Source organism: Lactuca virosa, chromosome 5 (assembly GCF_052849685.1).
Source record: "Lactuca virosa cultivar CGN04683 chromosome 5, Lactuca_virosa_CGN04683_v6, whole genome shotgun sequence".
NCBI lineage: Eukaryota > Viridiplantae > Streptophyta > Magnoliopsida > Asterales > Asteraceae > Lactuca > Lactuca virosa.
Window position 1 is genome coordinate 348,027,844 of NC_136430.1, and position 26,865 is coordinate 348,054,708.

The 26,865-nt window shown below is 31.8% G+C and overlaps 1 protein-coding gene and 2 long non-coding RNA genes across 13 annotated transcripts; 1 reads left to right on the forward strand and 2 right to left on the reverse strand.

Annotated features, from left to right (window-relative positions):
* Positions 1-296: 296 nt before the first annotated feature.
* LOC145116173 (uncharacterized) lies at positions 297-4,402 on the reverse strand. Of its 11 annotated transcripts, XM_079052526.1 has the most exons (8): positions 4,039-4,402; positions 3,472-3,613; positions 3,292-3,373; positions 2,862-2,955; positions 2,540-2,637; positions 2,396-2,459; positions 1,594-2,286; positions 708-1,384 (listed from the first exon to the last, which is right to left on the reverse strand). In XM_079052526.1, the coding sequence occupies exons 1-3, from the start codon at positions 4,303-4,305 to the stop codon at positions 3,363-3,365; spliced, it is 420 nt and encodes a 139-aa protein (XP_078908652.1). In that variant the 5' UTR covers positions 4,306-4,402; the 3' UTR covers positions 708-1,384; positions 1,594-2,286; positions 2,396-2,459; positions 2,540-2,637; positions 2,862-2,955; positions 3,292-3,362. The 11 variants fall into 11 exon arrangements, with proteins under 11 accessions (XP_078908651.1, XP_078908652.1, XP_078908656.1 ...); XM_079052525.1 differs by adding an exon at positions 297-315 and having other exon boundaries at positions 1,249-1,384; positions 2,396-2,955; XM_079052530.1 differs by lacking the exon at positions 2,540-2,637 and having other exon boundaries at positions 2,404-2,459.
* Positions 4,403-8,164: 3,762 nt separating this feature from the next.
* Positions 8,165-9,399, reverse strand: LOC145117478 (uncharacterized). Its single transcript, XR_013712682.1, has 3 exons — positions 9,231-9,399; positions 9,008-9,077; positions 8,165-8,924 (listed from the first exon to the last, which is right to left on the reverse strand). It is a non-coding gene; the product is annotated as an uncharacterized LOC145117478 (long non-coding RNA).
* Positions 9,400-11,812: 2,413 nt separating this feature from the next.
* On the forward strand, positions 11,813-13,038 carry LOC145112753 (uncharacterized). The gene is made up of 2 exons (XR_013710647.1): positions 11,813-12,102; positions 12,789-13,038. It is a non-coding gene; the product is annotated as an uncharacterized LOC145112753 (long non-coding RNA).
* Positions 13,039-26,865: the final 13,827 nt, after the last annotated feature.

Consider the following 26,865-nt stretch of genomic DNA (forward strand, 5'->3'; position numbering starts at 1 on the left):
TTCTTTACATTTTAAAACTACCACCCTTCTACCTTATATCTATCTCAACTCCAAAATCTAACTTTAAGATATCTTTAAAACAAATGTTATTTTTGTGTACTCTTATTATGTGGTGATGATTAATACAAAAGAGTGAAAATATTAATTTTTTTCTAAACTACGACGTCAAGTTAACATGAATAATTATAAAATCCGTTATCAAGAAAATCCACACAATCATGTATAGATTTTGATCGATCATTTAAATATATTCAAACTTTCTCTTTTATAGCACCAATTACACCCTTCCGTGTGTATTCCGATTAAAACTTGTACCTAGCAAAATCATACATAAAATAAATAATATGTGACATTTTTTATTAAAGTTTTGAGATGCTCTACCACATTCACATAGACATTTTAAAGTGAATAGTCAACCATTTTGAGGTTTTGGAAGGAAAAAAGAAAACAACAGTAAGCATATCTAAAACACAAAATGTGGCTAATACCTTACATTTAAAGAAACACAAACCTAAATGTTTTAAGCTAATCATCTAATGTCAAAATTAAAGACCATTCAATTAGAAACTCACATGGGGAGAACATGAAAACCCATAATACAACAAATATAATCCTTATTAGACATTCTAAAAAAATAGTGCAGGAGATAAATAAATTATGTTAGGAAATAAGAACACAAAATATGGTTATTACGTACAGCTCTAAGGTAAAAAAAAATATCAATTTTCTTATAAGAATTCTCCTAAACAAAGATGTCTTAATTGACGATGCGAGAAATCAAAGCCATGCAGAAAGATTATTCTATCCAAATGAAAGTTAACTACTTTAACTAAGTGATTTACACATTACAAATCGCAAACCAACAACTCTTATCCAATAATGAGGTTATAGCCAGATCAATAACATTAAAACTTCGTCATGACACTTAAGAAGCTTACCGTTACTGCAACAAGATCTCAATTTGTTAGCATCATAGATAGAATCATATATTAATGAAGTAAACTAATATGGGAATGAGTACTGACAAAGGAGGCCATTTATGATGTTTCTAAAATCTCAGTGTCTCTTATTTTGAACTGCTACACTTACCCAAAAATTTAATGTCACAAAAAAAAAGTCACTCTCATCTGAGTGTCAAGTAAGCTTTTCTCAAATTAAGGTGAAAAGTTTTGGGCTCAAGAATGAGGTTTAGCGCCTGAAATCGAGATCAATACTCAAAGAAACTAACAAACTTTAAATGGAACTTACATGAATCCTTTGGTCCAGGTACTAAAAAGTATAATGAGGCATAAACTTCTCAAAAGGGATTTGGAAATTTTGAAATGTGAGATGTCCATATTCCTCTGTATTTAATACCAATGGCTTCATCCAAGTGTAATAATTCCTGCAAAGGATGGAATGAAATTGTCTATTATGTTAATTATCACTTGGGGGGTTGCATTTTGCCACACACACTCACAATGTACATTAAGAACACAGTGTACATTAAGAACATGAAGTACTTTCAAAAGTCAGTAACTTTTAAGCTTTAAAAGTTACAAATCTAACATTTATATAAATACAACAATGTAAATACTGAAAATGGCTTCAAACCTGTCTAGGGTCTGGGTAGTTTGAAGAAGCTCTACATCTTCAGTTTCTCATCTTACAGCATATATGAAGTGTAAAAAAAAGTAAGACATGCAGTTAAAAACATAATGATGTTGTCAAGTTCTTTTTCACTCATGTAGCATGAAAAATATGTTAATAGCTTATAAACGTTGGTAAGACCCATCAGTTAATCGACATAAACATCATCTGTTAATCCGTTGGATTTTTTTGTTAGGTAGTTAATAAGCCATGAACATAAGTTGATGAATTAGCACCATAAAGTTATGAGTTATCTAGTTGCATTTGATATCCCCAAATATAGATGTATATATCAGACTCTTTGACAGTATTCCCCATGCAAATCAATGAAAAATTGTTAGTATATGTACTTAAAGAAAAGAAAATAAGAAATAAATATAACCTATTTGAAATTTTTCCTCTTACAGCCATGTTGAGAACTTGAAACCTTGAGGGAGGGTTGTAAAGATATTAATCACTCAAGAACCACCAGATATGAAAGGAAAACAAAAAAGGAAAGTACAATAGAAGAACAAAAATCAACATGAGTAAGGACATAGGCTAAGATCTGGATGTTACCTTTTCATTTGACATTTAAAACTTGAGAGTAGTTTCTTAGTCTGTTTCAGAATATCAAATTTGTAACTTTGTTATTTTGTGCTAGGTGTGTTTTATGACCTGAAATCCAGGCATCAACAAAGAAAATAAAATTTTAAAATTACTAAAAAAAAAATTTGAAACAATTTTAAATGTAGAAGGAAATATAAACTTGTATAAATGCACCAACCATTTGACCTTTAAGCATGGGAGCGTATGAGTTTTCAAATTGTGTCCAGCTGTCTTCAAATCAACTATAATTTCATTATATGAGCATTATGTCGATTGACTCTATAAATAATCAATTATAATAGATGATGAATAAAAATTGAACCGTTAATTGTTGTGTTTCAAATGTTCGTGTTATTCCCCTTTTTAACAGATAACTCCTCTAATCCTTCCAAATTCTCATTCTTCCATCCTTCACCTCCTCTATATATATTATACATAATCAGAGACACCACATCATAGACAAAATTAATTATCTATCAGTGGTTAATTGAAAATTTTCTGGCTAAAATCGTGAATCTAAATTGGAATATTGTATCAAAAACGAAACTTCTCAAGTATATTGAAGGGAACATATTGATTACAGCGGAAACAACAAGGAAAGGAAAAGAGATAAAAATATAAAATCCAATAGAGAGGAACAATACCTAGAAAGTGTTTGAAGGCAACACCGTATGGCTCCGATGATGACACCTATGGCGATGGATCGTCGAAGGGTGCAAGCGACACTACCACCATGTCCTTTAAAACACAAGAAAACATTGAAAATAAAAATTAAAAAAAAAAACTTGAGGAAATATAAGATATGGAAAAATTAGTGAACAAACCCAATTATTCTTTTTGTGTTGAATCAAAGAGAATCAAAGAATATCAAAATATGAAAAATATAAAGCAAAACACCAAGAGCATGTTATGATGTTCAATACAGGTAGATTTTTTCTTTTGTGCAAATAACTTAAAATATTAGCATAAGTTGGTGAAATATGGCTCATGGATCCCGAAAGCAAAGTGTGGTTTCTTTTGGTATGCAGAGTCAAAAAAGTCAAAGAACCAAAGAATTATAACGAAGAGTTATACCATTTTTTGGTAGTAATAAAGGATGGGAACTGGTGATGGAATAACAACAACAGCTACTATGCTTCTTCTGATCAGGGAACAGCTGTTAATAGATTGGCAGAAAGGAAATGAGATGAAAACATATTATTATTGGCAGAAATTATTATTAAGTGAAGAGCTAGAAAGGAAAACAGAGATTACCTGTTAACAAATTGGCAGAAATGAGATGAAAACATAGATGAAGATTTGTGGTCCTGTTTATAATTTCCCTCCTGCAAATCGTTGGTAGATGTACAGACCACATGTTGCATATACATGTATGTCTACCAGTAGCAGCTACATCCTGGATTTAAGAGGGAGAAATTAGGGATAAAATTAATGCAATCCCTCTCAGGCATTTGATCAAACAGCTTGCGTGCAAGGCCAACCATCCCAACTCAGATAAAAAACCATCATACATACAAGCCTTAAGAACACATATTCAAACATCTAATTCAAGATACATAGATATCATATACGAACAGCAAACACATTCCTTTTTTTACATATATCATGTATGAACAACAAACAAGTCGCAAATCAGTAGCAGCAAACAAGTAGATGTGGCTATCGAAGGTAGAAAAAAAGGAAGAAATCGACCATATACGAACAGCAAACACATTCCTCTTCTTACAGATATCATATATGAACAACAAACAAGTCGCAAATTAGTAGCAGCAAACAAGTAGTTGTGGCTATCGAAGGCAGAAAAAAAAGGAAGAAATCGACCTTGAAATCGGTATCAAACTTTGGTGGTGACGCGCATAAAAAATTCGATCTTGCCACCGAAGCTTCAGATGGGCCCATCGTGGCAGATGATGAACTAACGGCCGGCCGGAGAGATCTTCGAGAATAAGAACTAAAAGCTCCGAATTCCCGGATCAAATTTACTTGTTGTTCCCTCAAATCGTTGATCGTGGTTGATCGTGGCGGCGGGATAGGGTTAGGGCTACTTGTGTTTGACGGAAAAGATGGACTTCCAGGCGTCGATTGCATCTTTGGTGGAGACGGATGTGAATTTTTTTTGATGGCGGCTGTTGTGTGTTTAGGAGATTAGGGTAAGGTGATACGGTGTAGTGTAATACGTATACGATGCGGTGATTATATGCTTAATATTATTGTATATGAGGTATTACCTATTGTACCTTTTAATTTTCAAGAAAGAGGCAATGTGTTTATATATATATATATATATATATATATATATATATATATATATATATATATATATACTAGCCGTCTACCCGCGCCAAGCGCCGGGTGCGATTTTTTTTTTCAGAAATGAGTTCGTATATAGGATTAGTGTTTTTGCGCAAATAGTATACTACACATAAACAATTATCAATAAGAGTCATGCTAACAGAAACGAAATCAGAAATAATTAAAAATGAAAAGTTGGGATTCTTTACAAATGCATATGAACACATGATTGGCTGATCGTTATTGATCGTGCAACACTTCTTTATACACGACATTTGACGTATAAGACTTCACTACCGTTGAATTGTTCATCATGGATTCACCAATATTTTTGTAGTGGCACGTGATATCTCTCTGGATAATGCCACATAAAGTTGGCAATGCGAGAAAACCAATTCTGGAAGATAAATTCCTACATTTGGAATTGTTTGTCCCTGAGCTTTATTAATTGTCATGGCAAAACATAATCGAATTGGAAATTGCTTTCTCTTCAGCTTGAACGGGAACATGTCATCTTCAGACGGATTTAGAGAAATCCTTGGCAAAAATACCCTCTTTCCAGTATGTTGACCAACAGCTATTTCGGGGATGCAATGACTTTTCTTTTTCAATGAAGGGAATTACCATATCATCGGGGATACGAATAAAGTTTTTGTGCACCGTTTCTTCAACTCCATCATCGACACGTAATAGAAAGTCCGAGAACCATGGATCAGTTAATGCTCTCATACTTATAGTTAACCGCAACTTGATAATCGAAGACGGAAACTTATTAAGATTTTTAATAACAACTTTGTGTGATTTTAATCGTCCAATTATCATAACGCACGTGCCATTACTAATGGTTAACTGTCCATAATTAATCGTGCAACACTTCTTTATACACCACATTTGAGGTATAAACTTTTTCATTGTTGAAACTTTTTTTTTTCAAGATTCACTAATATATTTATATTGTCACATGATACACCATTGGAATTATGTTTAGGGTGTTTTGTTAAGCTTATTTAAAATGATAAGAACTTTTTAACTTATAGTTTATTGTCAGAGTTTTTAAAAAAGTGTTTGGATTAGCTTTATCCAATGTCAAAACGCTATAAGTTGATAAACTATTTTAATGTTTGGCAAAATGACCAAAAAAATGATTCTTTGAAATGTTGGACAGTTATCAGTTATAAGGAGTTTTTATAAGTTCGGGTTAGTACCTTATCAAAAATGACTTATCTCCGGTTCCACACCGCTATAAGTTGTTTTTAAAAAACAGTCTATCCAAACACTCATTTAACTTATACAAGTGTGGAACCGATAATAATTTTAAAAAAAAAAAAAACTCTTTTTTAAGTTTATCCAAACACCCTCTTAGTAAACCAAAATGCAAGAATAACATTGAATTTATTTTTTTATGTTATAACCTCTAACTTTTTTTTTTTTTTTGTAAAATTAGTGTTTATATTTTGACTAACGAAGCTCTTTAAAAACATTTCGGTTTGTAATATGTTTAGTTTTAACAAACTATTTTCATTGATAGAAATCTTATGTTTGATATTTATTGAACATTTGATTACTTATCTGTTAGAGCATTGAATTTAATTGATAAGATTTGTCGATTATAATATATTAATTAGTTAGTGGTCATTGAAAATCAAATAACGATAGCTTTCATAATGATTTAGAAAAGTTCGTTTCCATTTGGTGTTTGACCAATTATTTAATGGTTGTAATTTCATGGTAAACTTCAACGACTTTTTCTTAGGCTGGAGGGAATGGAAGCACTCGTAGCACCTTGCCACATCGTTTTTTTACTGTTATGTTATTTTTTTGCCTGCCCACTAGCTAGCACTTTTCCTTAGCATTTGATACGGAGTGGTAGCACCCCTAGCATAAATCAAAAGGTTAATGGTGGTCAAAAATTCCAACAACCAATCAAGTAAGAGCCTTCATCTCTCTCACTTCTCGCTAAGCAGGTAGCAAGTTCATGGTAGCGAGCCCCCTAGCACGAGCCATGGGGCGGTTTATAGCGAGGCTAGTAAGCATCTTGTAGAGAGACTAAATGAGGGTTTCTTGGTAGTTGATACGACTGTTAAATAATGATTAATTGTTGTAACACGATTTGACGTTTTAGACCAAAATATAATTTCTTTGTGAAAATATACATGGATTTATTGCAACTTTTTGGAACTTGAATAAATCTGTAGCATGTAAGTGTTTAATTTGTAAAACACACATTACCAATAAATTCAACAAATGCTATGACCGACCACGATAGTCAAACGAACATTTTCATAACAAAACTTTACATTCTTGCAATGAGGCAAGACGCAAAAACACCAACCCTTTCAAATAAAAAAATTTACGGATTTTTTACTTACATCATGAGATAATAAATCTATACAATATACAAAAGCTTTGAAGAAAGTAGAATGTTAGAATATAGAAATAAATAAAACTACGTTGCATTTGTTTCATGCCTAACAACAAATCAAGCTTTCCAAATCATTTTAATACAACTAACACATTAGATAGAAGTGATAAAGTTCAAGTCTAACTTGTATTCATTTCAAAAAGTATTTTAAATTATATTAGTAAAAAACACTAAATGTCTTAATTTTTAGTATTACTTTTAATTTATTAAAAAGTCATATTTGACATATTAACATTGAAATTTTAACAAATCTGGTAACCAATCTCAGCAAATTCAACTAAAATAAGCACTTGCACTTCACTTTAAATAAAACGTTACCGATTAAAACATTATAATTTCATATATTCCAAAACTACCCTTTTTAAAGTAGATAATTAAGATATCAATTTTAGTTATATAAGTTTTTCATTCCCTCACAAATAGTCAATCTAGTTAATTTAGTAGAATATTTACACACTAAAAAACCTTTTTAAATTATAACAAAATTGAACTTGATTCTAGCTGTAATATCTCAAAGAAACAAAAAAGGTGTATGACTGCCATCAGTAAATACAAATCAACTTCCTTTAACTGAAACATTATATATTGAAATAATAACATACCTAGAGACCATACATATCGACTTCCATTACAGTTATGAGCAATATAAATGTAAGACTTCTAATTTAAAAATAACACCAAGATCAATCTCGAACACATACATAAACTTCTAAATCTTAAGCTATGTCATGGCAGCAGGTGAGTCAATATGCAAACGAAATGCTGCATTTCTTTTATTAAAAAAGCAACCAAATACTTCCAAATATACAAATAAAATATTATTCTAAATCAGGTGCTAAATCATAACATTGGAAATTCAGAACCAGTTACCAAAAGCCTTTGTTCTTATCTCATGGTGTTTCCTTGGCTTACCCTTTCTCCTTTTTGAAAGTCATCTCTTTTAAAGTCTAACACCTAATTACATACATACACACATAAAAAAAATAAGAAGCATATAATGGAAAACTAATGATTTTAATGGTTGAAAATCATACTGGTGGTTCGAAGTGAGTGGTTTTGTGATTCACTTGAGCATATCTTTGATCCACCCTCTCCACACACACTTGTACATATTGCATCCTGGCTACCTGAATATGAGGCCACTGGCATACCTAAAATTGAAATTAAAACTGAAAATATCAAAGCATTTTGACGATGAATGATTATGAAGAACTAAGAGAGAGAGAGAGAGAGAGAGAGAGAGAGAGAGAGATTAGGGTCAAGAGAGGTTTGAAATTCAGTGATGAAGCTATAACAGGGGTTTCACAATGACAACATCATCCAAAAAATTGTTCTTGAGTTTGATGAATAATAACAACTACTTCAGTGACATTCTCCACTCATTCAGTTCACGGGCTGATGAATTCATGATAAACAAATACCAAAAATTCAACAAATTACTTATTTTGAAAACATGTCCAGTGAAAGTGGGTATGTTTCTACAACAAAAATAAGAAATCAATAGAAGGGGGTTCATAAGGAATACATAAAGAACTTTGACATAGCTCACATTTACACCCTGTTGAATATTCATAAAGAAGTTAAAACCTTCATTATATCAAACTTGTGGGGTGTGTGTAATATGGAGGTAAAAAAGAAACACTAAATTCCACACACAAACAGTCACATCACACGCACAAACATATTAATAGTGACTTACGTTGGTTGCAAAGGTTTTGATTCCATTTTTTTCTTCTTACATGAGAGTAGATTTAGAGGTAGAGCAAGAAGAACCATCTCAAGAACTACATGTACCTAGAACCATTTTACAAAAAAAAAAAAACAAAAAAAAATCCTACAAATAAAAAAGGAGAGATGGGCCAGAAATATTGGGCAAGAAGTAGAAAGAAGAGAAGGTGAAGATGGTGGTAGCAAATGTGGGTTAATCGAATCCATCTCCATCTAATTTCAGAAATTATGGGTCAAAACATGGGTTCATCAGATCCCTCTCCATCTGTTTGCAAGAAAACATGGGTGAAATTAACTTTAAGAGAGGGCAAAGGAAATCAAGATGGATACCAAAAGGACAAAAAATACCTGCATAAATCTATGGTTGTAGGTTTGGTCCTGCTTGATCCGTAAAATCCAAAATCAAATAGGTTTGGTCCTGTTATTGAAAGCACACACAGATAAAGAGAGATAGAAAGAGTAATCAGGGTGTTTTACCTCTTTTTAGAGAAACATAAAGATTGATTCTTGAATCATGAGTGGTGAGTGTCGGGTGAACTGAGATACGGAAAAGTACGACTCCAATGTTTACCTTGCAAAGCAGTCGCACGCAGGTAGGTTGCAGACTTCGATCGTCATCAGCTATCTATCGAAAGAATTGTCTGGACAAGGCCTGAATCGAACTCTTGTGCTTCAAAACTTCAATAATAAAGTTTCAAATCACTAATTTGAAGGGTTTTGGAAGGAAATCGGTTCAAGGGTTTTGGACATATCTTTTCCAACAAAACATATTTCCTTAAACTATGTTAATCATTACCTTAATATATACAAAAACATAGTTTTTTTTCGTTTTTTTAATTTTTAAGAAGTTATTTTTATCGAAAAATGATTTTAAATATACCAAAATTCATGATTTTTTATTCTCTACAAATAAACATCCATATTGATATAGTTTTAAGATAAAATAAAAAATTTATTTTTTTTATATTTTCAGCTATCGTTATTCGTAAGTGAATAAAAATGCATCAGGTTTAATTACAGTACGTTTGTTATTCACTTATGAATAAAAAATATGATTATTTTTTTTTTTACAATTTAAGTATCATTCATATATGAATATAACATATAATAAACATAGTATATTCATATTTAAATATTAGACGATGCATTCACTTGTGAATATTAATATAGTATATTCACTTGTGAATATTAGATGGTATATTCACTTATGAATATTAAATGATATTTTCATATGTGAATATTACATAGTATTCCATGGTATATCACATGTGAATATTACATAGTATATTCACTTGTGAATATTAGATGATATATTCACTTATGAATATTACACATTATATTCACATATGAATATTACAAGGTATATTCACTTGTGAATATATTCACTTATGAATATTAGAAGGTATTTTCACAAATATATATATATAATTTTTATATGTTATTCACATATGAATAACATACAGACTTGCATATTTGTTTTGTATTTTTAATAATCATATACTGATTCATGTGAGAAAACATATTCATATGTGAATATAACGTGGTAATTTAGTTTATGCATTTCATCAAACAGTTGGAGTGCATACAATTTAACTATTTTAAAAATGTTAAAAACATGATACTTCCAATTCAAGTTATCAATTCCAAATCATCATATACTTCCGATTTCAACTTCAAATGCGACATCCTATGTCTGATCGATTTCTCATTTTGATTTTGATTTCCGAAAATCCGATTGGGAACCTGTGAGTACCGGTTCCGAGTCCTTCAATGTTGAATGTGACTGCGAGTCCAGAACTCCGATTCCAATTTCATGAACAACGAAGAAATTCCGATTCCAACTGAGTTCGTTTGCGAATCTGGGAAATTCCAGTTCCAAATCTGTTATGAACTTTAACAGATGCTTGCAAGCTACGAACATTCGGAGTATTCAACAAAGAAATCGATGAAATTGATGATGGATTAACACTGGATAACATTGATGATGGTTTAGTTGAAGAAATCTGGATGATTGTTGAAGGTTGGAGGAGAAATTTTGATGATGAACGAACTGTTATCGAATTCTCTATAGTTACGTATTTGAGATTGAAGGTTATTAACATATTTACAAGTTTGTCACCGTGTCTTTTTATGCTTAGATTAAATGAGTGGCTGAGAATGATTCTCTCATTCTCAATCTTTTTTATTTTCTCAATTGAACTTACCTATATATATATATATATATATATATATATATATATATATATATATATAATTAAAATTAAAATAAACAAAAAATAAAAGTATAATACAAATAAAACCAATTAAGGGAAAACCAAAATGAAGGATGTGGATTTCCAAATCAAATATATAAAAATCAAAATAATAATAAGTTACAAAATCAAAATAAGCAAAGAAATAATAACTGACCACAATTAAGAAAACGGTATGGATGACTCTGGTTATCAAATGGCACAAAAATAAAATACAAATATATTAAGTGAATGAATAAAAAGATGAAGTGGAAGATCCCTAAAGTAATATAATTTCATTATTTTATAGACCTATGTAATATACATTTTTTTAAGAGTTTAATACAATAAGTTTAGTGATACTTGAGGTTTATATAGAATGATGAAATAATCATATTAATGGCTAAATATTATATAAAGTAATAATGATATGAATATATGAGACGGTAGTTTATTATACTAATACTAAATAGTTAATAAATATGTTTCTCAAAATGCTACAACAGTGAAAATATCTTATATTTTTATAACTATTTTATGGATATTTATGTAAATTAATTAGCACAAATCGGCATAATGATAAAATAAAAATTTACAACCCATATGTATTATCTCAACATTAATTCATGGATTTTTGTTAGTACTTAAATTAAATTTAACAAAATTGGGTATTCGGTTGATAAGTCGCCTTATTTAGAGTTTATAGTTAAATAATTATTAGAAGTACAATAAGATCTATATATTTTTTGAATTATTAAAATCAAGAGGGTTCTATTAGTATATAAATTATCCATTTAATTCCATAGACGAATCTTGTTTTATCCCCGAATAATAAATCAAAATCAAGAAGTCCTTAAAGAGTTTTCTTGAATAATTCAGGGGTGTTTCGAGAGAAAAAATAAAATAAAAACAAAAATAATAATGAAGGGGTTTTGCTAAAACCTATCGGGTATATAAAGCAACACTGATCTTTCGGTTATTGAGAACGGCCATGGATGGTGGAGGCTGTCGGCGTTCATCGATCTAAAGACTCCGCACAGCTCAAAACCTAAACCTGGCATCTCTCTCTCTCTCTCTCTCTCTCTCTCTCTCTCTCTCGTATAGAGTTAAACCCTAAATTACTTTCATCTTCTTACGAAGCTTCCCCCGTAGATGTAGATTTGTGTATTCTAATGTGGATCTTAGCCATTTCTCAAAGCGAGTAGAAATCTGGTTCGTTTTATATATACTGATACATGATTCTATATTCCAAAAGGTCATCGCCACACTTTTTATTCGTGATTTATAACGTAGTATGCATATGAAGAAGTTTTTTGCAGCTAAAATCAAACGCCATAGTATTCTATCTGTATTACTTGTTACAGATTCGATCTATTTTGATGATTATCCATATAAGATTTAGCTGTATCATGTATGTTTAAGATGACAGTGAGGATGAAAAGTTCCCTGATTCTGTGCCTATAAATTGTTACTGTCCAGCTTTTTGCTGCAGGCGGTTTTAATTCATATGGCTAGATTCGATGATATAATTCCTTACTCATCTGAGTCTTCTAATTTGTTCATCGTTTACAATTGTTCACTTGTTTGTTGTGGGAATTAATTAGCTTTGATTTAAAAGCAGAAAACAGTAATTTTTTACAGAATGGAAGATGATGAAATATAGCAGGTACTTAAGAGGTATTCATAGCTTAAGATGTTCTCCTGGTGCAGCCATTGTAGTTGTGCCGAGCTTCTAAAGTTATGCTGTATGCCATATGATTATACATCAATTGCTTGCTGATTCCTTCTGTCAATCTAGCATAAGGCTTAATCATGTTTTTAATCGTTATAAGGCAAAAACAAAAAACCTATATCAAATTCTATAATGTTGAAATTAAACTTTTGTTTTTCTGTTTCAGATTTCTTTAAACAAATAGTTTCTTATTGGGTTTTATAGGGCAAAAGAGCTCGTGGAATGCGTATAATCAAATAGATTGTAACATTTTTTTTTTTTTTTTTTTTAATTTAATTTTTTGGTTATGTATTCAATTACTTTTATGTTTATTTTTTGAATGTTAGTGATATATTCTAGGTCAAGTGATTTTCATGCTTAAACTTTGTTTTTTGTTTGTATTTGTAAATTCAGAAGTAAACAGAAATATGTATTCAGTTCACTCTCCACAATCTTGTTTGGTTTGGGGCTAAAACAGTTATAGATCAAAATCAGATTATACTAAAGTATAAAGACTTGTGCCAAATTACCCATACTTGAAGCAGAAATCACAAATTGGCATAAGGAATCCAAAATTTCATTTTAAGCAAAAGTCTAGTTTAAAAGAAAGATACAAGGATATAATGAATTTATATTCTATACTATTCTATTTGGTTATCAATCTTAAAGTTTAACTGAGTTTTATAAAGAGATTAACAAAAAATGACCAACTTGGTGTTTGATTGCTATTGGGATTACATTGAAATCATGTCGGAGTCGGAGAACACGACTGTCTGACATGATGCAACTTAAAGTGGTATGCAATTCGCCATTTAGAACATACACATCCATGGCTTGAAAACCATTTGTAAGGCTGGGGGCCGGTATTTCATGACACATAGGATTATGTCTTTCATGTATTGAAAGCCTTGCAAAGGAATATATTAATATTTTAATAAAATAATCGTATCTAGATTTTAAAAACCAATTGATATATTATTTTTATAATAAAATAATAATATCTAATCAATGTGTCTTGCAAACAATGTAAAGATGGAATTTACAATATATTGCAAGAATCATTTGCTCTTAGACTTATTATTTAGAAAATGCATTTTGGATGTATTTCTTACATAGATTGGGCTAAAATTGGTCTCACATTCGAAGATAGATGGGTATTATGTATTGAACAACCGAACAAGGTCAATGTGCAACTCTCTAATACATGGACTTACTTGGAAAAATAATAATAAAAGAGGATTTTAGGATTGATTATTTAAAACTATTTATGTTTATTTGTTAAAGTGTTTATTAGTTTATCTGGTGTCAAAACAAAGTTTTAAAAAAATATTTGAGTTAGTTTATCTGGTATCAAAACAAAATAGGTTGATAAATTAGTTTTAGTGTTTGACAAACTTTTGTTTTATGTGTAATGATAGAAACAATTTATCAAAAACTAATTAAGTAAGCCAATAAGTAAATAGAAAATGACTTATAAAAACATATTATTTAAATTAATAAATGCTTATAAAATCTTGTTATTTAAACACTAAAAACTTATTATTACAAGCACCAAACATGAATAAGCAAATAAGCAATTCAACTCTCTATAGTGTTTTTTTTTTGGGCATACTTTATTAAATCAAAATTATGCCTTGTATAGGCTTACAAAAGAGAATGGATAAGAAAACAAATGACTCACATAACTTAGATCAACTAAATATTAGGAAAATTTCAAAAGACTAGCTACCATCTATTTCCATTATTTATTTTCAGAACAAATAAATAAAGTACAAATTAAATATTCTCCTACCTTTTTCTTTATATGTATCTTTCTATATATGTGAAATGATGACAAATGTCATATTTTAATAAAATTAATTATATTTTTGAACATTTGTCATCATTTCAAATGGATAAAATTAATTATGAAGAAAAACAGGAGGATATTTAATTTCTTCTAAATAAATAATAACTTGGTAAGAAGATATATGATGCTAAATTACTTAACATGATGCACGATGTTGCCCATTTAAATAACTCTCCTTGCCCAATAAAGAGGAGATAAGATCAATTGCCCATTTAAATAACTCTCCTTGCCCAATAAGGAGGAGATAAGATCAATTTATAAAAGAGAAAGTTACAAGAACAACCCTATAAGAATAAAGGGAATACAGAAAGGTAAAACACCATAATAAATAAAGAGACCTATGAGTGTCTAATATCGCTCAAGCTTTTTGTAAACAAATATTGCAACTTGATCATTTGCTCCAACATGTTCTAGTTTAATCTCTTATTGTAGGATTTTTTTTCTCTGATGAAGTACTAATGAACCTCATCATGCTTGGTTCTTGCATGAAAAATTAGATTCATTGCTAATCGTATTGATGATAGATTATCACAATAAAGAAAACTCTTGGTAAATATATTCTAATAGTTGCATAATCCATGTGCTCTCTTAAGTTGTCATCACTGTAACTCGATATGCCGCTTCAATGGTTGATAGAGATATGGCAGGTTGTTTCTTACTACACCAAGGAACTGCACCAGATCAAAGCACAAAAGCATACCACGTTGTTGAACGAAGAGTATCATTACCACGTGCATAGTCAACATCGCAATAGCCAACTAACTTGCAATCTTCACCTTTATTAAACATAATACCATAGGTAAGTGTACTTATCTTAGTACACCAAGGAACTGCACCAGATCAAAGCACAAAAGCATACCAAGTTGTTGAACGAAGAGTATCATTACCACGTGCATAGTCAACATCGCAATAGCTAACTAACTTGCAATCTTCACCTTTATTAAACATAATACCATAGCTAAGTGTACTTTTCACATACCTTAAGATCTAATGTATTTCTTCTAAGCAAGGCTTCTTGGCGTTTTGCATGTAACGACTTATTAAACCAACCACGAAATCACCTACGAGTACAAACTAGTGTACCATTATATGTACTCCTAAACTTTAGATTTAAAAGCACGTTCAAGGATTTGTTGAAGTTCGCTTCACTTGAATTGAACACTTTAGTGGTATCACAAGGACAGAGACTGATAACACCTGATTTTCATGTGGAACCACATTCGATTTACAAAGATATAATTTATGACTTCCGAGACATGTATACGTATTCTACAACATCTTTTGTTCTAAGAGGGTAATAGCTGTTGAATTGTTTGAATCGCAACTTAAGGAGATCACATGACATTATTACTAGGGAAGTCAGCATGAAGAGAAGTATTGGAACCAAGACTATAGAAAATTATGTTAAAAGATTTATTCGCTAAATGAATTCCTTGTCTATTATTCTTTATTCTTTTGGAATTCCATTCCACTTTCTACTTCTTGCAATCCCACCATGGATAGAGGATCCTTGTTAGTTACCCAAGAAAAACACATACCTTTAAAGCATTGGAGATCTAAATAGTAAAAGGTATACTACTTAGTAGGATCAAAGATACTTTGTAACACCCGTAATTCTGAAAACATCAAAATACTGTGATTGTGCATTAATAATGCTAATAATTCATGATCAAAATATGGTTTTACAAAACCTTTCAAGAATTTATTCGAGTGTATAAGCTTTCGTGTTACAAAATATAATCGCAGCCATAATGTAAGGGAATAAAATATACATAACCAAGACTATTCTAAGTCTTATAAAAGATCTTAACTACATCTAAGCTCCTATTCTTGAGTACATAGCAATTCACTAAAATAAAATACGTAAGTCAAAAGACTAATGAGATACATGGGTTTAGACAAGGTAAGATAATTTTAAATATACTTTCAAACCATTTCATAACATCATCAACATTTCATGAAAATATTCCATACCATGACTTACGGATTACCCCTATATATGGGGGGTTCATACCCCTCGCCGATTCACAATCGACTCTTTACTAGCCACAGGAAAGCTAATCCACATTGGATCAATAGGGAGTCAATATCCCTCTACAACTACTTTATGATGAGAGGTACCATTCCAATAGTGTCTCATCGTCCCATTACAGGTATATATGTCTCTTAACCATGAATGCATTACTTTTTATCCATCTTTTCCCTATCATAACTCCATCATATTTACACAAATTTCATGAACTTTATATCCACATAAAGATTAAGAAAGAGTTTAACAATTTCATTAAGACACTTTTGACTAAATAATTACGGGTCTTAATCTATTAAGTCAAGAAGTTGGCAATAAAATCATAAAATTTCTCATTTTACTCTTTTATTCGATATATAAAATTTCGTTACTAAATTCACCTAATTCCACATTACACTTGTCACAAAGACTATTATAACCCACATTAACACACTTACTAAGGCTTAAGATTTCAAAAGTTCATAATATTCATAAATCGACCAAATTACCCTTATGATCAATATGGTCTTTTAACAAAGACAATAAGACTTAGTAACTTCTTGATTATCATTAATAATATTTAATGTCCCATGTTTTCAAACCAAAACTTTCTTTTTAAAAACATAAGTAAATTATCCAAAACCATTTTTTCATAAAAGACCAAGTTAACAAATTGTTTTAACATCACCAAACCATATCACAAAAATGTACCAGAATCATCATAAAACAACGTAATTCTTAATCATGAAATCATCATCGATACGGGTGCAATAGGGGCAGAGCATGAAAATTGCAATTAGGGGGCCGAAACTAATATTTCAAAACAAAGCCATATAAACTTGTTTAATTTGGTATAAAGTTATAGTTTATCAAAATTAAATTTAAACAAGACAACTAATAAGGTCTGACATATTTCGTGAAAGTATAACTTATTTCTAATTTTATTAGTTACCGTGGTATTAATGAGGCCCATTTTGAAAATGATATCTCTATTGTAGCGTTAGAAACCGTAGAAACCGGAATAATAGTTATGGGGCTAACTATTTCAACAAATACTATGTACGGAAACATTTGATAGTATTAATGAAATTAATTTACTTTTTTATTGGATTAACCTATATTCTAAAAATAATTTATAAAGTATTAAGAACAAAATTATAGTTTAAATATTTAAGTATTCGAATCTAATAATATAAAGAAATAACAAGGTGCTTCTGAAGGTATCACCCTGGAAGAGTGTTATCCACTTCCGGAAGAAGGGCAAGTTGGGCCCCATGTTTATTGGCCCTTTCAGAGTGTTGGCCCGTGTGGGCAATGTGACTTATCGGTTGGAGCTACCGGAGGAGTTGAGGCAGATTCATGATACATTCCATGTTTCTATTGGATTAGGTGTCTAAGCCCATAACTATAACTAATATATACTTAAATTGATAGTAGTCCTTTTGGGTTGCCCTCAAAACTAGCAACCGAACAGATGATTTTGGAGAATGAGGTTGAATTTATTATTTGATTAATAAACTGAAATAAATGATTTGTTAATATATTATGAGAATAATATATTTATTTGAAATAGTAATATTTAATTAATATTTAATCAAAAAGTAATTGGAATTAATTTTAGGATTAAAGGAATTAATTAAAAGTGCAGGGACTTAATTGTAATTTTTCAATAGTTGAGCAAGAGGCAATCTAGAACCATCCATATGGTGGGGACGATTTCTTAGAGCCCAAGGTTTTCTAGAATAATCACTGGTGAATAATCAGGAAAGTGGATAATTACCCGGTTTAAGATAATCTTGGATTTGGGCTTATCTAGGGTTTCCTGACTGCACTATAAATAGGGCATAATCCTATGATTTTCGGCCAAATGATTCCTTAGAGGGTTAGGCCGAAAATTTCATCCTCTCTCCTCCTTCTTCATCAACTTCATTTGCTAGTGTTGGGTGTGAACCATTAGAGGCGCGACATTTGTGGAGCTTGCTCTCAAGGCTTCAACAACACAAGGTTTTCATTATTATTACTACATAACAAGTGAGGTATGATTTTCTTAACCCTAATTTTGTATTTTGATTATATACTAGTGTACTAGGGTTTCTACTTTGTTGTTCAATTTGTATGTTCAATTAGAGAAAACGTAGATCAAATTATTTAGGGTTGCATGCACACATATGATTGTTTGTTATGCTTGAAACCCATCATTGGTATTAGAGCGCATGTTTATTTTTCTATTGAATTGATACAATGGTGAACTTGAACAAGGAGGAGAAAACAGAAACATCATTATGTTCATCAAACACGCCGTGGTGTTCTTCCAACACGGCGTGTTGAGCTGTCAGATCCGAAATTTTGTGCCTTATCTACCTAATCTGCTTTTATATGATAATTACTTGCTATACTTATCCTCCAAATCCGATTTTGGTGTATCTATGATGATAAATTAAAAGCCTAGAAGTTAGGAGATAAATATTTGACTTAATTAATTGTCTGTTTTTGATTAATATGATTATTTTAAGTGTATATATATATATATATATATATATATATATATATATATATTAATTGAATTAAATAATTAATTTCAAATAATAATTTGTATTTTGAAAAGTTTAAAATATATCTTTATGGATCTTAATATTTTAATTAAGTAATTAATTAAAGGACAATTAATAAATCCATAAAATGGTTTAAATTTAATTAAATTAAATGTTTAGTTTATTAAAAGATTAAACCCTTGCAATTTTAAAATGATTTAAAATTCACCCTATACTATATATATTATTAAAAGTTTAATATATATTATATGTATAAGAAAAGTCAGTCGAACCGCTAGTACGCCTCATTCACGAAACCGATCTATAAGGGGAGTTTAAGGAAGCGACCTATAAAATGACTGTCATTGGGTATCCACTCTTACCCATCGCTCCCTTGATTGGTGGAGGGTCGTTAGCCGAACGGGTTTGATAGGACATAATCTCTTTAAAAGTATAATGATATAAAGTAACTAAACTATTTTAAATCCCACTCTTAGTTACTTTACGAAAATGTGAATTTGTATGCTAATCCATGAAATTGCACATTACACTTTATAAGTCGTTAGTGGAGCGTATATGGTTAACCGACACACTAATGTGGGACTAATAAAGTTGGTAATGGGTGTCTCGAAAATTATCATTGATTAATGGAGCGCGTGTGGTTAACCGGCACATTAAAAGGAGATAATAAATGACATCGAGAGTACCAAACTAATTTGCATGGTTATTGACATCTCGTTTGTGATCCTCGGCATCTCAGTCACAAAAGTGAGAGCATAATCGAGATTAAACATGACATTGAATAGTTCAATGAATCTCAAATGATCTAGGAGTTTCGTGAGATTGAAATTGGTAAAAGCTTTACCTACCTAAAATACATTCGAATTTGATTACTACATCCCTCTTCAAAGTTCGAATAAAAAATATAGATCCTAGCCTTAATTTAATATTACGGGTTAATAATTAAGGATTGAAATCAACTAACTTGAATTCTCTTTTCTCATATTATAGATGTCAAGTCAAGACAACAATGGTCTTCCTCGTTCTTTGGGAAATGGTTTTCTTCTTCCTTCTGAAGATGATCTTCCACATGTTGATCAAGGTGAAAGAATGTTCCCTTCTTCGAGTAATGGTGGAAATAGAGGTCATGCTTCTTCAACTCTTCCTCCTCCAGACTTTGAAACGTGGGAGTCATGCTAGTACACTAGGCGTACATGTGGTATTCATGACATAATAGCTCAGGCCATAAACCCTAAAATTTAGGGTTTGGTCCCTATTTAATCAACCTTATACCTCCCTTGGACATTACTTATCAGCCTCCCTTCCCTCTAAACCCTAGATACCAAACCGTAGCCGTGAGAGTGAGGATCTTGGAGTCTTTGTGCATTCTTGTTGAGGAAGTAGGCCCGTGAAGAAGGTGGTGTTTCTCGAAAGCTTATAGATCCTGAAACTCCTTCATCTTGTGCATCTTTTGAAGGTATAAAGTCTATACCTTGCTGATGTTCTTTCTAGATCTCCATAGATGGGTTTTTATGAGCTTTTTGTCCCAAAGCTTGGACCTTTGTGAGTATGGAGTACTCCAGAGCATACTGGCTCTCATTTTAGATGTATTAGAGTGCTTAGATTCATAAAAATGGTTGCTTGGTCGTTTCCCTTGGCCCATGCATGAGTTAAGTGACTTAGGGTGTTGTAGAAGTTAGAGTTTTGTGTATTAAGCCCTATCTATCCATGCAAAGGCTTAAAGTCGGTGACTTTATGGGTTAAGACGTTCTATAGTTGTATCTGTGATGACCAACTGGGTCTAACTGTTATTATTGTGTTATGTTGTTTATGTGTGACTGAGACTTCGGGTAGTCTCCAAGGTTGCTGATAACCCATATGGCGTGTTGTTTGCCCAATGAGACTTAGTATAGCCTCCAGGGTTGCTGATAACCCATAGTTGTTTATGTGTCGTGTTGTATGAGATATCTTGGAAAACTCACTAAGCTTCGTGCTTACAGTTGTTGATTATATGTGTTTCAGGTACTTCTAAAGATCGCGGGAAGGCGAAGGTCTGATTATACACACTCGCTGGGAGATTTGTTACTGGCAATTTGTGACAATATGATATTTTGTAATGATGATATGTATTTGATACTTGTGTTTTTCCGATGATTTGGTTTATGAACAATATTTTGGGTAATTTAAAAATGAAAATTTTGGTTTGAAATTAGAGGTGTTACAAGTTCTATGTTTTTCATTTAACTACAAAAGGCTAAGCATGTTGGTCAGTGAAAGTACACTGATCAATATGGGTGAGCTGCTAACAACATGGAAGCACTGGTGGGCTTTTTGAGCTGCCATAAGGCAAGAAATTTAGATTAAGCGAAGTTCAGTCCATAAAGAAGACTAAATGTGATTTTGGTTTGTCCTAAACCTTGGCTTATGACTATAGGTTGGAAATTATAGATCCGCATGGATAGGAACGTATGCACCTTTAAATCTAAGTAACAAAAGGTTTCACTCTAATTCATGAAAATGGTGATGAGGAAACACTTCAACTAGTAGATTTTAAAAGGTTTGATAAAGATTAATATGTATATGGGTTGTATTAATTACATTCTCAATTTTACAATATGATTACGACATCCCTCATCATATTTCAAATTGTGAGGAATGACAATGAATTATTTTGAATTTCAGGAGATATGTTTATCACGTCTTGAAAGAGGTTGAACACATACACTATCCAGATAAAATGCATAAGCTTAAGAAGCCTAATTAGAGGTTTGAAGAAGCATCGCAAAATAGGAATATGTACTTCCATGAGAAAGTCAAAAGGTATTGATTTTTAGAAGTCCATTTGATTTCTGAGTACATATCAAAGCTAGTGGGAGCATAACTGTTATGCCTGATATTGCATGTTGACAATACTATCGATAAGGAACAATGTCTCTAATTTGCAAGTTGCAAAAGTTGGGAACTGTTACGCTATAGTGGACATAAGGGCGAGGACACTCATACTTCATTTTGAATATAAAGGTTTAGATTGAATAGTTTAATAGAACTTAGTCAAAGGCATACCATGTTGAATTTTTCCGACATTGGTTATTATATATATATATATATATATATATATATATATATATATATATATATATATATATATATATATATATGTAAATATTATAACAAGGAATTGAACAAATATTGGACCCTTGTAATAATGAGTCGAGTCCCATATGCTTCGGATATAAGATTGATTACATATGCTATAATATTCGATTATTCTATTTTTCAAATGTTTTTAGAATTGTGTGAAAAGGATTAGAATTACATATGACTGAAGTTGTCAAACAACTGTCAAGAACGTTCTAAGGTTTTATCGAAGAATTGGTTGCTTGTGGGCAGTTGGAAGTATGATATTGTTTGGAAAGGATCATAATGAAACATTTTGGATTGAGATGATTCTTGTTCAGAATTGATGGTCAAATGGGAATATGGAAATGTTTACATAATGGGAGATGTTTTCAAAATCTACATGTGAGTTGGAAACTTTAATGCAAAGAAGTGTTCAAGGAGTGTAACTTGAATTTGAGACTTCATAACCATGAAATTGTTCTGAGTAACAAGTTCCAGTGGAACATTTTGTAATGTCGAAGGCTCGGTCTCTCTGACTTAAGAACCTTGGCATAACATAAAGACAATGCATGTAAAGATGAAATTCCACTACATCTTAGACGGTGATAAGAATTTGGAATCGTGAATTGAGAGTCGTTGGAAGTAATGTCCAATCAATCTGTTCATAAAGGAAGGACCATTGAGAGGCATAATATGCATGTTCATGACATGGCATGACTGATGTTATCTAATTCAAGTGCTTAGTTGAGTACTTGGTACATTATATAATGAATAAATTCATAATTTTTATGGTGATTAAATGGGTATGATACGATAGTTAATTAATTTATTATTGTGTTTCACTTTGCATGTTTACTTCCCTGAGTAATTTTAATATTATTCAAAATTCCACAGTCATTCATACTTTTGGAAGTAAGTAGTGAATTAAGACTGTCATGAATTGATTGTAGATTGTCGATTGAGGTTAATACATTGCAATTGGAATTGCTACAATATTCATGAGTACTTTGAAAATAGAGATTTTAAGTATTGGATAAACACACGCTTAGATATTACTTCATGAATTCAATCACATGTAATTCTAAGAAGACAATATCTTCTATTCTTAAAACAGAGATATATAGTTCATAGTTTACAAATCAGTAGTGTATTGGTTTGCTCAAACGCATCTCGTAACTGGATGTTAGAAAGGGTTATTCCATGTGTGATTTGATACGTAAATTGTATGACTATATAGTCAATGTAATTCGTTCCTGTTGCCTGAATAAGAAGAAATGATATATGTGGGCCCCTCGGTGACTTGAGTTGATCTATGAAAATCCAGGCACCTGGTCCGGACTAAATTGATGTGTTCGATTTTGTAGTCTAAATTGATCACAAATCGGGAAATCGGGAAACAAAACAAATGAACATGAGGTTGATCATTTAATCCATGACTCAGTTCATATGATATCTTGTACAACGAAGGAATAGCTGATCACTTATCTTAGGGCCAATAGTTGATTTGAATCAGGGTTTGACAGTGGCTTTGGAAAGCACTCTTTGCGGTTTAATTCAAGCTTTATACTTGCAATTGTAGTTACAGACTTATCCAAGTGGGAGATTGTTGGAGGAAGATGTTGATTTTTTAATTTATTATATGATTAATAAATTAATTAGAAATTGAAATAAATTATTTATTAATATATTATATGATCAATATATTAATTGGAAATAGTAATAATTAATTTGGAATTAATCATAAATTAATTGGAATTAATTTCATGATTAATTAGAACTAATTGGAAGTACAGGGACTAAGCTGTAATTGTTCAATACTTGAACAAAATAGGATTTCTAGAACCTTCTAGATAGGGCTGAATTTTGGCTTATCTTTTAGGGTTTTAATTCTATTAGATATTGATAAGGATACTAGATAATTATATTGAATTTGAATTATTATTATTTAATTAAATATTAGGGTTTCTAGGGTTATCCTACAACCTATAAATAGGGTCCCTTGGGAGCCCTATTTCGTCCATAATATACACTCTCTGAACTGCCGAAATTCTCCTCTAGCCTCCTCTCTCCTTAAGTCTTCTTGCTACTAGGGTTTTGGGTACAAGCCATTAGAGGCATACATTCCTTTGGTGCTAGCTTTCCAAGTTCTTGAAGAAGGAAGATGCTTTGATTATTTGCGATAATAATAAAAAAGGTATGTAGCCCTAATTTGATGTGAATTTTGATTTCATAGTCTCTCTCCTAGGGTTTCTTGATATTCATAGTTAGTTGCTAGCAATAGAGAAAACATAGATCATTTCTAGGTTGCATGTGAACTTAAGGGTTAAGTGTTTTTCCGCTCTCATGTATTTTTATAACCTAGAAAACCCATCAGTATTTTGGGAACATCCGTTAAAACGGCTACTTACTTACACAAACGCACCATCACCCTTTTGCACAACTACAAGACACCATATCAAAAATTATATCACAAAAACCTAGATTATGATTTTCTCAAAACCTTATGTTCTATTTGTTATCCGTTTTTACGACCTTACAATGCTCACAAAATTGATTGCCGTTCCAAACCTTGCATCTTTATTGGCTATAGTGCATCTCATAAGAGTTACCTATGTTTTCATCAATCTACTTCATGAATATATATTTATCTTCACATTATGTTTAATGAAGATGTATTCTCATACACAACTCCACAACCTACCAAACCTCTTCGTGTGCCTATTTCTCCCCTTAATTCTCCTTCCATCATTGTCCTGAACCTCACCGAACCTTCTACCACTTGTAACACACCATTGAATACAACCCCAAATACACTTCCCCCGTAACATCCCAAATTGCCAATAAATTTGAATTTTTTAAAAACAACATAAGTAAATCAAATAGTATTCGTTATTCAAAATAAGTTCTAAGCAAAACCCCAAGATCAATCCAGTTTCAAAAATCATTCATAGTTATAATTCTAAAATACATGAAAACATAAATCAATGTAATATCAAACTCCAACAACCCCAAGATCATGCTCTGCCATCTTGTGTACTTGAAACAATATTTTTAAGGGGAAATGGGTAAGCACAAAGCTTAGTGAATTTCACACATACACAATATCATATCATACAAGCTTTACCCCTATTCACATATACAAGTGGTATCAATCACACAACCATGTATGCATGACAAATAATGAATCAGAAACAAACATACTCCTATTGGGACACATTTTTTAGGCATGACCCCCTTGTTCATTACATCAAGCCCTTGCAACATATTGGCTAAGCCCGATCCCCCATAACCAAACCCATTAGGACACATTGGCTACGCCTGATTCTCCTTGATTAATTGGTTGAGCCCTTAGGACACATTGGCTATGTCCGATCCCCCATACCTAAACCTGTTGAGACACATTGGCTACGCCCGATCCCCCTTGATGAGTTCATCGAGCCCTTGGGACACATTGGCTACGCACGATCCCCCACTCGGATACATCGAGACCTACTATGTATATTCCTCAATACATGATCGAATACTATACGCCCACTAGATTCTAACCCCTCCTAGTTCTACCCACATAAACAACATATAGCACACACAAGCTAACACAAAGAATGCATAATATCACACAATATATTGAGAAACTCACCTCCAATGTCCAAGTAACCTCCGGATACAAGTCGGGACCCACTCACACCAAGTCACCCTTTGACACTCCTAATAATAGCAATCAAGATTAAAAATGGCTACCATTCACCCTAAACATATAATTAAACTACTAGGTTAAATTTCCAGATTTTAACTCGAAATAACGGTGTGTTCAAGACCTATCCCCCCCCCCCTTAAACCCATCTAAACCAGATTACAAAACCATATTCATGAAGTTCAGGTCAATACCTTTTCATGGACTACTTACACATGTCCATACGATTTTCCTACAATTTATAAAGAATTTTAAAAAACTGCATATCATTGTAGCTCATTTCGGACCAGTCTGGGAAAATGACCATTTTCAATTAGTTAGGAACAACAACACGTCAGGGGAAAAATCAAGGACAAAGTAGACTAAAATTATAAACTTTCAGAGTTTACGGATCCTAATTTCGACTCTCAATAATTTTTCTAGAATTTATACAAAACATGGGCAGAAAGGACATTTTACCACAATTTACAGCTTTGACTTATTGGGTTATTTTGGCATTTTAACCAAATAAGTCATCAACCATAAAACCTTAAAGAAAAATAAAGTATGATGCTTTAATGAAAAATAAAGTATGATGCTTTAATGATGAAGTCACCAACTTAGGGTTTTGATTTGAAACTATACCCATAAAGAGCTTAATGATTCGACCTAGTGGATGGACATGTGACCTCAACCTACACCCACCTAGAAATGGTGGTGGCATGGTGGTTCAAAGGTGGTGAAAATCACACATTTACAAAGTAGAATACGAAAAGAGTAAACACATGATATATAGGTTTTTATGCTCCAATTTGCCACCACTAACACCAATGGTTGCTAAGAGGAGCACCACCCACTGCCAACTTTGCAAGGAGGTCAATGGTGGTCGGCGATGCTTAGGTATGGTCGGAAGCCAAGGATGTCGGTGGCAAAAGTTATGGTTGTGCCCAAGGTGTCACACGAAGGAGAAAAAGAAAAGGGGTTACAGACTTACCAAAGAGTTGAGCAACAAAACATGTTACCCCAAACTCCCATCCTCCTCAGGCAGGCCATATACACCGTAGTTCCTCCTTTATATACCTCCGA